The sequence below is a fragment of the Poecilia reticulata genome, linkage group LG1 (assembly GCF_000633615.1).
Source record: "Poecilia reticulata strain Guanapo linkage group LG1, Guppy_female_1.0+MT, whole genome shotgun sequence".
Lineage (NCBI taxonomy): Eukaryota > Metazoa > Chordata > Actinopteri > Cyprinodontiformes > Poeciliidae > Poecilia > Poecilia reticulata.
Window position 1 is genome coordinate 22,571,919 of NC_024331.1, and position 16,031 is coordinate 22,587,949.

At 39.7% G+C, this 16,031-nt stretch overlaps 1 protein-coding gene across 5 annotated transcripts; it reads left to right on the top strand.

The window, feature by feature from the left end:
• The first annotated feature begins 1,447 nt into the window (after positions 1–1,447).
• On the top strand, positions 1,448–13,960 carry suz12b (SUZ12 polycomb repressive complex 2 subunit b). 5 transcript variants are annotated; one of them, XM_008416251.2, is made up of 18 exons: positions 1,448–1,760; positions 2,018–2,162; positions 3,440–3,486; positions 3,577–3,641; positions 3,729–3,797; positions 3,899–3,948; positions 4,111–4,196; positions 4,290–4,512; positions 4,595–4,700; positions 4,792–4,894; positions 5,533–5,710; positions 6,149–6,193; positions 7,532–7,620; positions 7,779–7,922; positions 10,678–10,835; positions 11,039–11,237; positions 11,586–11,665; positions 12,288–13,960. In XM_008416251.2, the coding sequence occupies exons 1-18, from the start codon at positions 1,746–1,748 to the stop codon at positions 12,598–12,600; spliced, it is 2,115 nt and encodes a 704-aa protein (XP_008414473.1). In that variant the 5' UTR covers positions 1,448–1,745; the 3' UTR covers positions 12,601–13,960. The 5 variants fall into 5 exon arrangements, with proteins under 5 accessions (XP_008414473.1, XP_008414457.1, XP_008414466.1 ...); XM_008416235.2 differs by having other exon boundaries at positions 1,449–1,760; positions 4,789–4,894; XM_008416244.2 differs by having other exon boundaries at positions 1,449–1,760; positions 4,789–4,894; positions 7,535–7,620.
• Positions 13,961–16,031: the final 2,071 nt, after the last annotated feature.

Consider the following 16,031-nt stretch of genomic DNA (forward strand, 5'->3'; position numbering starts at 1 on the left):
CATTTTTCCAAAAGTGAGGGCTGCAATAAATCATTAATGCCTCTCTATGAGTTTCCATTTAACTTCAGACACCATCAGATGAGCTTTATCCAAATATCTCTGGGCTCAGTAAGGCTTATACTACACAAGCGATTCAAATAAAAAGGCATACTTACAAAACCAAAAGTTTGTTTAAATTGATTTTAAGTGGCACAAATATCTAATGCACAGGTTTTAAAATGAGTATGATGTAAGCTGTCCTTCTGTTTCCTCCTGAGCGTTCATGCAGCTGAATTTTGTAATAGGAAAACCAGAAAGAAGATATTCAGTCTTCAGTCTGGGAGAAAGAGTCAGACAGGCAATGTTCTTAATATAACACATTGTTTGTAACATATTTAATACTGTGTAAAACCAATCAAATTTTGTTTGGATATAGCAGCAATTTTTTTTTTCCTTTTGATTTGAAGAGTGAAAGGTGTTAGCATATCTATGAAGATTAATCTTCTGTCCAATGAGAACATTTTCTCAGAATAAGAAGAAAAAGATTCAAAAGTCTGGTAACTGCATCAATGTTAAAAAGTTAGGACACCCCATGAAAGTATCTATATTGTTTGCATATTTGGACACACATAAATTTCAGTTCCAAAAATACTCTGAGGGTCATGTGATACTTCAAAACAATTACAATTGAAGAAAAATATTTTTAAAAACGCTTGCAAAATTTGATGAGGAAAAAAAAACACAAGATGAGGAATAAATGGGGACACTTGACATTTATTCTTACTTAAAATGCCTTAAATAGCATAAATTCATATCACAGCAGGTGAAAATTATTAAAACATTGTTCCATAGCACTTTGAAAAATGTTTTCACAATCTTTGAATACATGAATATACATTCACACAGACTGTTTAGCGTGTAAGGCCCAAATATGTCATATCGCTGGCAAATTAAGGTTTTAAAAGTAATCTCTTCCTGTTACCCACATGTGTGGTTTTTTTTGTTTTTTTTTTTGACAGGAAGTGATATTTATGTTTTGGAGTCCTGACTTGAAATCTGCTGAGGCAGTTAACAATTAGGGTGATGGCAGGGAGGCTTTCTAACTTCAGATGAAACATCAAAATACAAGTGGAAATCTGCAAAAATCTGGTTAGCTTTGGCTGCTGCATTACACATTAAGAATTTTCTTTTGATTATTGAAGAGTTTAATTAATTTTGGACAAACCTCAGAATAAATAAAACAGATGTTTGGGTATTTTATTTAGCTTTTCAAGAAAAAAAAACAGCTAGACAAATAAATTAAAATGCAACAATATATATCCAAAAAGGTTATAATGCTGTGTGAAAGCACCTGGTTGTTTTGAAATGAAAGCTGGTGAAGTGGATTTCCCGCAAAATCGCTGAAAGCGAGGGCGGGGTGTACGTCATGTCCGGAGATGATTGTCCAATAAGGCCGCAGCTTTCTCTCGGCTCGTCTTTTATTGGCTGACCACCTACTCTTGTTCTGTTGTTTAGTACAAACTGAAGGGAGCGACATATAGCTTACAGTAAATCACACTTCTTTATCAGTGTGATTAATTTCACCAAGGATTACACTGATATAAATTAGTATTTTGGATCAGGAGAATTAAACGGAACTTTGGGTGTAAGGACGCCTGTTTTTTTTAACTGAACTATGCTAGCATTGCTAGCTAATTAGCCTCCGCGTCGTTGCCTCCTCTTCATGGGTTTCGGCTGTTGATTCCTGCCAGTCGTCTGACACATTAATGCCATCAGCCAGGGTGGGTTATGTTTCATTACTTTCAATATTTCCCCCAAGAAAATTTTCCGACTTTCTTTACCCGCCCAGTTTTAATTTCACACTGGAATCCCAAGATAGCAAACTCGTTAGCCATGCTTTTAGCCGAGCTAGTTGGTGATGGCTATACCGCTAATGCGAGAGAATGTGCCTTGTTGTGGCTAAGCTAACTGTTGTAAATATCCACCACCTGTTCTGTAGTGATTTATATACCCATATGAGATGCCGTTTCCCTCCCAGAACTCAGGTCACATCATGAGCGGGGCGAGCTGCAAAGCTAACGGCGCCGTGTACCCCGCCTCATCCGCGGTGATGAACTCCGTGAAGAAGCCGAAGATGGAGCAGATCCAGGCCGACCATGAGCTTTTCTTACAGGCCTTTGAAAGTAAGATTTCGCCGCTTTCTACTTGCTGATTTAACTTTACTATGTTTTTTCAGAGTTCTAGCCCGCTACACAGCGAAGTTACGTTTGTTGGGCTGATCATTTCTGTCAGGCCTCCGGTTTCCCACCTTCTCATAGTGTTGAACTAGACGTAAAAAAACACCGAATGCGTTTGGCAGTGAGAAAACCAGACCGAACTTTGTTGCAGACTAATTAATCGGTCTCAATCGGGTGATGGTTTTAGGCCTAATGGAATATGACAAAATCGACGGGGAAGGAATTTCTAAACGACTGAAAGGACAGAACAAGCTTTTCTAACGATGATCGTCTCATCCAGATAACACAAATAAAGCTCTGGAATAAATGTGACATTGCTAATATTTTTGTATTTATTTCTTCATTTTTTGCATTTTTATTCATAACACTTAAAGTATATCAGACATCAAATTCATTATTGCACTGCAAGCAGTCATTTGCAATATGATTATTGTACGAATATTGAAAGTGGGGGATGCCCACCTCATTTTTTCAGTTTTCCTCCTGCCTCCTAATCCTGATTCATTCTCTTATTCCTTTTATACCTGTTTTACCTGAAAGTACACACATCCAAGTTCAGTAACCCTCGACTGACTTAGAGTTTACACACAGCTTTTGTGGTGCTACTTATTAACATGCTTATAAAACCTGGATCTGTTGAACTTGCCTCCAGATATAAGACCCACGTGACTGAGGTAAACACACAGATTTGTTGCGATTCTGAGATTTAAGACACTTTCTTAATTATAGTCAGTAAATCTAGAGAATATAATACCCCAAGTTGTCATACTTCAGTATATCCTCTCTACACTCGCTTTGACTTGAGTCACACTTTGGCTTACTTAGAAGAAATATTGCACATTTTCTAAGATGTGATGCGACCTTGCAGATTTTAAGTTGAGTTTATCTGTTTAAAAGCGGTCTACATTTCTTTGAAACTAGAAACAAATGCCAGCAATTAAGTCAATAGGAGATTCTGCCTCCTGACAAAATGGTTAACAGCCATTTTAAAAAAGGAAAACATTTTTTTTTAGCCTTTTCCTATATTTCAACTAGTGTTGCAGGCAATTCCAAACAGAAACTAATGAAAAATGTGTAATTTAGTAGAAAGCTCCCAACATACTAAAATGGTCTGATATTTGATAATCAGTTATAGAAGGAGGCTGAGAGACAGATTGAGCAGCTCAAGCAGATTTGAACCATACCTCAATGTTAATGCTCACTGTTTGTCTTATTGATTCTAGAACCTACTCAGATATACAGATTCCTCCGTACAAGGAACCTCATCGCGGTAAGTGAACTCTTACTCCTTGTTCCTTTCAGGAATTTGTCTGCACTAGCCTGACCATCCAAACTTATTCTCACCTCTTATCATTTTCAGCCCATATTTTTGCACAGGACCCTCACCTTCATGTCTCACAGAAATAATCGAACAAATGCTCGAAGGTACGCAATTCAAATTTCTGTTACACAAGTCAGCAGACCCTGTTTGAAAAATATTTAATTTTTAAAATTTTTTTTACTGATTTGTAGGAAAACATTCAAAGTGGACGATTTGTTAAAGACGGTAGAGAAAATGAAACTAGAGCAGGATTCTCCAAGGTAAGGAAGATCACATCTAAGTTTTACACTTTGAATTATTTAAAGATGGTTAACGTCAGTCTTTAATACGCATTTATTGCATATCTTTTTGTACTTTTTAGCTTGTCTTCACACCTACAGTTAACATTTACCGGGTTCTTCCTTAAGGATGGTAAGCAGTGTGTTTTTCTTTGTTTAAAAACATTTTCCAAATCAATGAGGATAGGTGTGCTCCTGCGAAACTTGGCACTCATAGCGGTACCAGCAGAACCCGTCCGTGTTTGAATGTATTCATCTGAAGCGTTAATATTTACATTCTTTTATTGCTTGACAGAAAAGCCATCTCAGAATTCAGAGAACGAGCAACATTCAGTGTCATTAGAGGTGCTACTTGTCAAAGTCTGCCATAAAAAGCGCAAGGTATCGTGTAAAGTTTCATATCTGAAGTCGATCATTTCTTTCTGTTGTCCTCACTTCCCTGCTGACGACTCTCGTTATTGTCTGCTTCTTTAGGACGTCAGTTGCCCGATAAAACAAGTGCCTACCGGTAAAAAGCAGGTGCCTTTGAATCCTGACTCCAAGCAGACCAAGCTGGGCTCCTGCCCCTCTTTACTCGTCCCCAGCAATGAGTTTGAGCCCAGCAACAGCCACATGGTGAAGTCCTATTCGCTCCTCTTCAGGGTGTCGCGCACTGGGAGAAGTGGTCTGGTCAATGGGGAGGCCAATGAGAATATTGGTGCGTCAATGTTTTTTTGTTTTTTTTATGTGCAGCTGTAATTCTAATAACTAGATGTAAAACGTCACTTTTTCCCACTTAGATGTGACAGAAACTCCCAGTAGAAAGAAGAGAGGTTCAGCCCACAGAGAGGAGGGAGGGACCACAGAGACCTATGTTGCACAGATGACCGTCTTTGATAAGAATCGGTGAGCCGGTTCTGGTCCAATTTCTCCCTTTTCCTTACAGATTTTTGGGCTAAACCTGTTTTTAGTGAGTGAATCCATTCTCCTACAGGAGGCTGCAGCTGCTGGACGGAGAGTACGAGGTGTCAATGCAAGGGATGGACGAGAGTCCAGTCAGCAAGAAACGGGCGACGTGGGAAACGATCCTTGATGGCAAGGTGAGTGACCCGAGTCTGTCTCCAGATCAGCTTCTTTTCGTCTTAACTTATGAGTTCTTTTTTCAACGTCTCTGCAGTTGCCTTGTCAACACCTGCAGATCCACACTGATAGTTGTCCAATGTTGTTTATACAGCAGATGGAGACAGACTTCTATCTATTAGCAGATTGTGTAGTCTGCTGTGATAGGTTAGTTTCTATGGACTGATCAGACGATGGTAGAAATGAGGGAATGTATACTTCCATTCACTCAAGGAGATAATCTTGTAATTTCTGTTGGATTGCTCATCTACAATCACTATCAGAAGAACCTGCTGTTCATTTTTCTCTTGCGTGTTGTAATTAGGGACGCAAGAATGTGAAAATTTGGGCCGACGTTGATATTGAATCGGCCAGTTTTGGTTAATGCTAATAAAAATTGTGCATCAGTAGTTCTAGTTTTTACAAAAATGATATTGGTGAGAATCTGACATGCAGATCAGACCTCAAAGAAAACCAGAAATCTGTGTTGGCCAATAAAAACCTGCTCGGCACATCGATACTTTTTCCCTCGCTCTTGACTCCTGTCTGAGACGACAGTGTGTCGGAGTCGTTGCTGCTCCTCTCTGAGACGTTTTTATTCTGTGTGTCGGTCCCACAGAGAATCCCACCGTTCGAGACGTTTTCTCAGGGACCCACGCTGCAGTTTACGCTGCGTTGGACAGGCGATGCCGGAGCAAAGTCCACCGCACCTGTAGCCAAACCTCTTTCCACCCGCAACTCAGAAGCCACCAGCCCAATGGAGACCCGGACCAGCCACCACCGCGCAGCCCTTATGAGTACGTACGAAGTTCAAGTCGAGGTCGATTGTGAAATGTTCATACGTCCTGGTCGTCTCTTTGAATGCCAATTAGTTTTTGTTAGGTCTTTTGTTTAGAGGTGACAGAAAAGTCTAATTAAAGAGACGAAGATGGTGCACAGATGGCTGTGTGCTCTTGAATTGCTAACAGTTTGTTTGGCATAAAGCATTTGGACCTAAAAAGAAGAACAGCATTGTAATTGTTGAGTCCCTTTCAGACACGAGAACTACTTTGTGTTTTATTCATTTTATTTAGAAACTGTTTTTATAATTAGTTAATTTGCAAAAGTCACGCTGACTGCTTCTTTTTACATAAAAAAAAAAACTAAAAAAATTTTTAATGTTTATATTCAGTTTATTGTTTTGCAGAAAATGAGTGAGTTAGTCATTACATAATCTTATTTCTGTTACTTCTCAGAGAAACATTCAGCAGAGATCAACTCATGTAGCACACAACTAAAGTGTAAGCATTACTTTTTTGCTTCATATTGCAACATAAAATTCCAGACCTATTGATGTAAATATGCTAGGGATGCACCGGTTCACCAGCCTGTGGTCATAGCTGGCTTTACAAGTGCTGACAAAATATCTCTGGGTAGTCTTATAAATGTTTTTATTCAATTAAATCAGGGGTGTCAAACTCCAGTCCTCGAGGGCCCGTGTCCTGCAACTTTTAGATGTGCCTCTGCTGCACCACACCTGAATAGAATAATTAGGTCATTAGCAAGGCTCTGGAGAACATATCTACACAAAGAGGATGTAATTAAGTCATTTCATTCAAGTGTTTTGTACCTGTGGCACATCTAAACACTGCAGGACAGCGGCCCTTGAGGACTGGAGTTTGACACCCCTGAATTAAATGGTACATTTGTGATTGTGTGACACACCCCTTGGGTGTGTGTGAATGGCTTGTCCAACACAATAACCCTGATGTGCATTTGTGACAAACTTCACCAAGCAGTTTCAATCAGTTTTCTTTTTTCTGGGTACAAATCGTTTCTACATCACAAACAGTTTGAAGAAGAGAACAATCTAAACTATGCCAAAATGAAGTGACAGAAAATTGAAAACTACATTCAAACGAATGGAAGAAAATCCCAAATAAACAGAATGCTGATGAGCTTTAAATAATAGACGTGAAGAATCTGCAGCATCCAGTCGGGGGCCAAGGAGATGAATAGGAACCGTTTCCTTGTGCTGCTGTTTCAGGCCTCATCCATTAGATCATGGATCAATCTAAATACATCAGCATACGCGGTCATGTTGCCTTTTGTCGAAACGGAAATGCCCTTGAAATCTGTTGTTTCTAGAAGACGGCGACCTCAAACTCTTAGTTAAGCGCCGCTGCGTCTGCTTCCTGGCCATCATGATTGACATTACAGAATGTGAAAAATCTGAAAAACAAGAAATGATGATGAAATGTTCAGTGTTTACAGTGGGACATTTTTTTTTTGGTTTGCTTTTTATTAAGAAAAACGCTTACGTCTACCAATAGCATCATAAAATAAAAGCTACTGTAGTGAAATAAAACGATGAGCTGTATAATTTGTTTATTTAAAATTAGCCGAGCAAAGCCTGATTGGTGCATCTCTAGTATAGACATGTATTGCTATTACTATCATCATTAGCGGTTACATGGCACCATAGAGTTGGATGTTGTTTTGTCTGGAAGGGACTTCTCCAATGTTCAAATTTGTGTCGCATATTTGGGAGCAGAGGAAAAGTCACTGTTTAGTTTCGTCTCAAACGCACAGTATTTGGCGACAAACAAAACGTTAACTTGTGCATCTGTTTCTGTCAGCAGTGAAAGAGTCGGTCAGCACAGACAGTCAGACGAGGAAAGAGCAGATCCCATCTGAGCCGCGCCAGAAGCTCCGTATATTTTATCAGGTACAGTAAAAATAAAAAATAAAAAAAAATCACTGGGATTGGCACTGAATTGCATCTGAATTAAACGTTTATCTTGATAGGAAAAAGAATGTTTGACTTTTTTTTTTTTTACACCTACTTACTGCTTTGTAGTGATTCTGTGATGTGTTCTTCAACAGTTCCTGTACAACAATAACACACGGCAGCAGACTGAGGCCAGAGACGACCTCCACTGTCCCTGGTGTACTCTGAACTGCAGCAAACTCTACAGCCTGCTCAAGCACCTCAAGCTCTCCCACTCGCGCTTCATTTTCAACTATGTGGTAAGGAAGCGAGTTTGGGACTTTTTGTCTTAAAGCGATTTATGCCGTTTTCACGTCTGCAGTAAATCAGCCGTTTTGGAAAAGGGGAAACATCCAAGTGTTTCAGTCTCAGTGCCAATAATGCAACATCAGACATACTGCACAGTTTTGTGTTGTCGTCCCTGGATTTCATACAGAGAAGTCGGTTAAGAAATGTCAGACTGTCCTGTCTTTTTATGCATTTGCAGAATAATCAAAGCACCATTAATGCTCCACCAGTTCATCTTTACTTATGTTTGTAGCATTTCTGTAGCTGTGTGATTAAACTGTAGATGCACATTTAGCTGCTGTTGCTTTCTGCCACCACTTGGGGGCAGTGTTCAAAGTATTTGAGACAACCTAAAAATTAGACGGCAGTCCTTTTTCCTCGTGTGTTGGTCCTCAGTAGTTTTGGTCCAGGTACCATCCACCCTCCTAAAGGAGTAGTTCAAGATTTGTCTCATAGATCTAAAGTACAATAAATTACTTGTTTTCTTTCCTTTCTTACTTCAGTGGTATTGCTGAAAAAAGTGGTTTAAGCAGCCGATTAATGGGCACAGGAAGCACTCGGTCAAAAAGCTCCATATATTACACTTTACAGAACAAACACCTCACCTCTATTGGTTCTTTTTGTCAGAAATAAGCAACAAATTTCTGAGCAGAAAATATCTTCATCTGAAGATCTGATCCAGATCCTGTGCTTGTAGGTCAGGAAGGTTGCTGTTGCATTTCCAGAGTCTCCACAATATCCAATCTCCTGTTGTTAGACGCTGCTGTCCCGGTTTCTCTCTGATTCATGTCTGCCACATATTGTTTTTTTAATCTGCCATGGTTTAAATCGAGAGGCGTCCTCCTTTGCTTCAACAGACTTTAAACTTTAAGACTCACTCCAGGATGCAGTGCACAGAAGAAGGAACAGGCATAATATTTTATCACTGTGCATCACAGGCTCTCCCTGAAATCCAGTTAGCTCTTTTTTTTTCCCAGTTTTCCTTGTCCTTCTGCCTCAGCAGAATTACTGTTTTCATTGCTACCTTAAGTTTCAGAATTTTCAGGGTTGCAAGGAGGCACAGTTGTCCCATAGCAAGGAGGTTCTGGGTTTGAATCCTTTGCTAGGGTCTGAAGTTTGCTTGTTGCCTTCATGCATGTGTAGATTCTGTCCAGGTATCCCAAGTTTTAGCCCTGCAAGTTTTAGCTCCGTCCCTGCTCTTTTTTTGGCAGAACTTGCTAAGTTTGCAATAATTTTAAATGCAAGGACATTGTTTTGAAGGTTTTGGGCTCTGTAATTTATTAGAAATGTTATGTTGTTATTATTGAACTTGGAGGAGAATGATTGTTTATACCTGTGAATGACACTCGGTGCCATCACTCTTCTAGCCACAAGGCCTCGCTTTAGAGAAAGTAATACTGCAGGAAATAAGATGGGAAATTCATCTCAGCACGACTGATTTTTAATTTGTTTTTAATTATGTCGTATAAAGCAATACTGCCACCATTTTTCTGTTGCCTGGTTTAGCATAAAACAAGAGTTTTACTGGACCAATTCTCTCAGAGATTGATTCACATTTTTCATGTTTTTATACTTGGGTTTCTACTGCTTCAAAAACAGCCTGAGCGCTTAAGGGATGGGGAAAAAAGCTATTTTTTTTGGTATGTAGAAAAGGTTTTTAAAAAAAAAACCCTCCCAAATGTTTAGTCACAACTAGGGCTGTTGTAAACGATTATTTTAGTAATCGAGTAATCTATAGATTTTTCTTACGATTAATCGAGTAATCGGATAAAAACAATTATGAAATAAAATATTGGTAAATCTTCCATAACACCAGTGTTACTATCAGATATCAACATCATTCTATTTTTTCCACATTTGAGCTTCCCTACCAGTTACTTTTTTGTAGACCGGGGGAGCAATACGGGATATTTACGGCTCCTCTGTTCAGAAACTCATCTACCAGCCATGTTCCGCCTCCCGTTTGTTCAGAAGTTTATTGTGCGGTTCGTCCGTAAAGCTGCTCTTACCCTGTAAGCATCAACCCTCAGCCGCCCGCCGTGTTCAGTCTCTCCGCTCACCTGTATAAATCCTCCTCAGCTTCTTCCCGCCGTTCAACCAGCAGCTCCGGAGCAGAAAGGCTGCCAAACTCAAGACATCATTTTAAGGATGTTTATTGGTCCCACAAAARCGATGAAAACCCGGAATTATCACCAATCAGTAAAATCCCCGCGGGCCGAACTTGAAGATTGGATGTTATGCCGCTAACACGTAGCTTCTGTCAACAACTCAGAGGCGGAAGTCAGAGCTCCGCGCAACGCAAATAATGTTCCGGCTGAAACACGGTGCGCTAAATGATAAAACATAAATTAACAAAGCTTCGAGGCAGGTCAATTTTCCTCGAGGAATTTTAATAATCGAGGTACTCTAATCACTTGAGGAATCGTTTCAGCCCTAATTTAAAGTGACAAGACACTCAAAATCAGCTCATTCTGAAATAAGCTCAAAATAGGCAAACTAAAATCTCATTATCTTAGAATTGTTTTGTGCAGAAAAATGTAGTGAACATATTTTGTATAACTCATAGACCTATTCTAACCTCTTCAAGGAAGCATAGTAGGTCACCTTTGAGGAAACTGTGTGGTCAGATATCAAAGTTATTTTTTAATTTATCAGATTTTTTTTCTCTCTCTGTGCATGCGGTGATGCCTAATTCTCTGATCATTTTCTCCCTTCTGAAACGTTCAGCCTCACCCCAAAGGAGCCAGGATAGACGTGTCCATCAATGAGTGCTATGATGGCTCCTACGTGGGCAACCCTCAGGACATCCACAGCCAGCCGGGCTTTGCTTTCAGCCGAAACGGCCCAGTTAAAAGGACCCCAGTTACCCACATTCTTGTCTCAAGGTAAATGCCGCCTTGTTTCAACCTCTGCTACGTCTTCCCAGTTAGTTTTAATCGCTTCATTGTAGAGTCACTAAACACCATTGGTTAGTAAGCGCTGATATGTTGGATTTTAGATAAATGCCTCACAATCAACATTTTGGTTGCTTCACAGTCTGAACCTACACTTTTATAGCAGGCTGCCTTTTCTTTTTCGCCGTCTCTAGGCCCAAGCGGACCAAACCGAGTCTGTCGGAGTTCTTGGAGTCCGAGGACGGCGAGCTGGAGCAGCAGAGGACGTACGTCAGCGGCCACAACCGGCTCTACTTCCACAGTGACAGCTGCATGCCGCTGCGGCCCCAGGAGATGGACGTGGACAGCGAAGACGAGAGAGACCCAGAGTGGCTCCGAGAGAAGACGGCCACGGTGAGAAGCTGCCATCTGGTTCAACCCTGTGCCTAGAAAGTCTGTTTCCTACCAAACTTTGATGTGGACCAAAAAAAGCGAACTCTGGTCCGCCTAAACTCTGGCACTGTTTGAATGCTACATGGATGAGAGACCGCTCCAAAAAGCAGAAAGTTGAATTGGTGCAAAATACAACCAAAACAGAGTGTAGATATATTAACTGCTCGTAGCCAGATGTGAAATAAAGAGGCGATAAAGGCCCTCATGCAAGAAAAATGAAACACTGTATGCACTGTTTTTCAAATTGGTTGACACTCCTTTTTTCTTTTCTTTTCTTTTCTTTTCTTTTCTTTTCTTTTCCATTTGCAGCAACTGGATGAGTTCACAGACGTCAATGAGGGAGAGAAGGAGGTGATGAAGCTCTGGAACCTGCATGTCATGAAGCACGGGTAAGTTTAACAAACAGGTCGACGTTCAAACCACACAACAGAAACACAAGAAGAAGCCAGAGGAGATTAAAAGCTTCTTGGATCATAAAATGTTCAGTTAAAAAAAAAATTAAGAAAAGTTTGTAATTGGTCGCATTTTAATTGAAAATCATATATCAACACAATAAGTAACATTTTAAATTCCAAAACCCTTTTTGCTGCTGAATTGAATAAATAGACATGAGTTCAACCAGAGATATTTCAGCTTGAGGTGACTCACTTCTTGTGATTTTGATGAGTTTTCACTTCACTTACCTTTATGCCGGTCAGTGACTAAGATCAGAAATCTAAGGAACAATTATGAAGATGGAGTTATTCATAATACATATCGTCATGGAAACATTTTTTTCTGTGGGACTAAAAATCCCGCACTGCTAATCACCTGTCAGCAGAAAGAAAGTCTGGTCTTGACTTGTCTTGTTCTCCGTCACCATGGAAACATTTATCGATGATGTCATGGGGGTGTAATTATATAAACTCTAGAAATGTAGGAAGTACCTCATGCCTCCCTCACCTGACACCTGTTGATGCAGTTTGACGTTAACCTTTTTTTTTTTTCTTTTGCTTTGTTCTTTTCATCCAGCTTCATAGCGGACAACCAGATGAAACAAGCCGTCATGCTGTTCGTGGAGAACCTCGGCGCTCACATCATCCGCCGCAACCTCTGCCGCAACTTCCTCTTGCACTTGGTCAGCATGCACGACTTCAACCTGGTGAGCACGGCCACCATCGACGAGGTGATGGCGAGCCTGCGAGAACTCAAAGAAGAGCTGCCGGACGCCAAGGGGGAGCAGCAGGACGAGGCGATGGGGCCGGCGGGTGGCTACAACGGCAGCGCCGTTACGTCCAGCGGAGGGAAGCAGGGCAAGCGGACAAAAAGCGCTCTGACAGACTGATGTCAGTCTGGACGGACGGGACAGAGACCCACGCGGGGCTTTATGATTTTGTTTTCTGGTAAATCAAGGAACATTTCCAATCCTTTGGTGCTTAGATAGGCTAACAAACTGGCAGCCGGAGGATCTGAGCTGACCAGTACCGAGGCTAAACAGGTTTCTGAAACTTGAGAACAACCAAATATGAACAATAATGACAGCGAAATCACCCACATCCACTTTGAGGACGCGAGACGATGCAAGTTGGTCCTGCTTTTACCACACCCCCCCCCCTCCCCCCCCCTTTTTATGGGAGAACGAATAAAGTGCGTCTCCTCTTACGGCACAACTGATTTAACGATGTTGTATGAAGGTTACAGTTAAAAACTGTACTGAGGACTTTGTCGCTGTTTGTACACTTAAAATTTAACCATGTTTATAACTTTTAGCTGATTATTTTAGCACTTCTTGGTTGTTTCTAGAAAGTTAAATCAACAATTAAAACAAAACAAAACAAAATATTACGCCACATCCAATATTGAGGATTGCTTTGACGCTCTTATTGGTGAAGAAATTGGCTGTGGATTATTTAATGAGAGCGCTGTACAGAAAATCAAATCTGTAGTTGACATTAACGCCTGATATCTACGAATCCTGCAAAGTTTGTGTCGGGATCCCAGCATGGTTTATTGTTGGCAAGTTGTCCTGAAAGTAGTGTTATAGTATATTCGATCTTGAACATGGTAAATTCAAACTTTGTTTTCATCAACTCGTAAGTGTTTTTCTGTCAGGAAAGCTTAAGGAAAGACGGTGGAAATCAGTGGGATACTTTTATTTTTCCTAGAAACCAGCAGCACATTACTCTTTGTGGCATGTTTGGTGAGTAGTATCAAAAATAGCATACTTGGGTTTTCCGATGTCGGCATCTGCAGGTTTTCCTACTTTTCAAAGTTGTTTTACTGACGTCATCAGTACCGGTAGAGGAAAATGAATATGTTTTCATGTAAGTCACATGAACTGTTTTTAGCCGTGTCCCATTCCTGGTCTAGTGACCGACAAGTTGCAGTTTTTCTCCAATAGCAGTAGGTTGTTTATTTTGATGCTTGGTCCTTGTTAGATACAGTTTATGCCAAAGGGGAATATTTTCACCAGTCTTTTTTTTTTTTATCATTATTATTATTTTAACTTCAGAAAACCTTTATTTTTCAGTCCTATTTTGTTGTGCACATGAAACAGTCACTTATTTCAATCAGACAGCCAAACTACCCATATAGTTTTTCTGTTCACTGTTTATTGAGGCTGACATATTCATCAATATTGTCTGAACACATTGTGTACTTTGGAGTATTTTATATTTAAAGAAATAAAATACATTTGCCCTTACTGAATGAAGCCTGTGATGATTTTATGAATTTGCATGGATACAAGTGTTTTTATTTTGGAGTAATCAAAGGTTTGAAAGTGTACAGTTAAGCCCAAATTTATTCATACCCGTTACAGATTAGGGTTTAAAGTGAAATTTAACTTCTTTAAGGTTTAGTGTTTTTTTTTTACAGGTTTGTCTTGAGTGCAATTATGGAAACCCATTTGGGCCATGAAAGAAAAAAATATAAAAGCCCAACAGGAAGTCATAATTTTAATTTTCAAAGTCATAATTACAAGACACATCATGTAAATTATCTTAATATGTATATATGTAACATCTATATATAAATGCTATATGAAGCACCTGTTTCTTGTTTTGTCCTGTAGATGACAGTAGAGACTTCATTATTTTGGTGAGTAGTGGTGCATTATTTAAAAAAAGTTAATTTTTTTTAAACTTAATTTTTTACATTTATAACAAACAGCATCTGCTTAGTAGATCACAATAACATCTAATGCTTCTGTGTTTTCAGTGTTTTTGTAAACCATCTAAACTCACTTTCATTGAAAGTAACTGTTAGATTTTTTTCTTTTTTATGTCACAGAGAATCACAGCAACCTACAAAACACTGTCAACAAAGACGATGACAGCAATTTAAACTCAAATGTGAAAGGATGCCGGTGGATGGTACAATGGGGTCTGGGCTACATTTACAACCACGAAGTGTGGAAAACAAAAAAAAAATCAATCATGAAAGTTTTATTGACTTTAACTATCCGACCGAAGCTCCGCAGCGTTGCCAGCTAAAAGCAACAGTGATGTTTTCTTTCAACTAAAAACGGTCTCAGTGTTTCTGTGATGAGATACTGAAGCGGACTGATGATGTGTGAAATTGCTCCCACCGCTCTGCAGTGGAGCAAATTCTCCATCCTCGGCTACAGCATGGCTGAATGAAACTGCAGAGAAGAAAAACAACTTGGAAAACCTTCTTGTTTTATTGTGTTTGTTTATGTCTCATCGTGTGGTATCATGGCCGGTGTTGTGAATGGCTTTACGTGTCTGATTTTAGTTCAGACTGAACTTATTTTGCGTCATCAGCTTCCATATGGTGTTTTCCACAGTCCAGCGCTCTCTATCCTCACAGGGGGGATGCTGTCGCCTCGCTGCTCTCCACAGATCTACTTCCTTTTTTTTCTCCTACACAAAAATATTTATCTGAGATTCATTCCCAAACACTCTGAGTTGCCTTCTGCGATCTTCTTGTGTTAAAATTAGAATAGCAATATTCTAGTAAATAAAGTATGTGAGAAAAGTAGTCACTTTTACAGTAGAGGTGAACGATTCTGCAAGATAGTTGGATCAACATGTGTTGTGGCTGGTTATCATTGCCGGTTAGGTTAGCGACAATATGTAATATGGTAAATAAATAATGAATCAATAATCAGTAGTTACAGATAATTTTCAGCAAATGTGGGCATTTAAAGATAATTTACTGCTTTTTTCCCCAGAGTTTAAGTGGCCCTTTGTTCATCATAACTTAATTTTTCTTAAAACTAATCAGAGGATCTTTCTAACTTTCAATTGGATAAATATGGAACACTACAGGGTTGGGTTCTGGGTTGGACCAACATAAGCTAAGGTAATTTTATTTATATAGCACATTTTCAGCAATAAGGCACTTCAAGGTGCATTACATGAATTAGAAGGAAATAGAAACAAAAACCACAAGAAAGACAAAAAGGTAAAGAACAAAGCTAAATATTGGCTGCCTATGTTTAATAAGAAGAAGTGGTGGTCCATGATTTCTAAACTAATAGGGGTTTCTTAAGTTTGTTCTGGAGGTATAAAGCTAGATATTGGTTCCAGTTGTTCTGGGCTGAGTTCTAGCTAAATGTTGGTTCTCCGTGTTTGATTCTTGCTGTGGGTTGTAGAACAAGAACCTTGCATACAGCAAGGTTAGACTTTTGAATTCCCCCCAACAAATTGATAGAATGCCTGGTTGTTCATAATTAGACTTCTGTCTGAACAATTCACGACCCCAAAGTGACCCCCAACAGGCAACACACACACATCACACAGCAGCACTTTT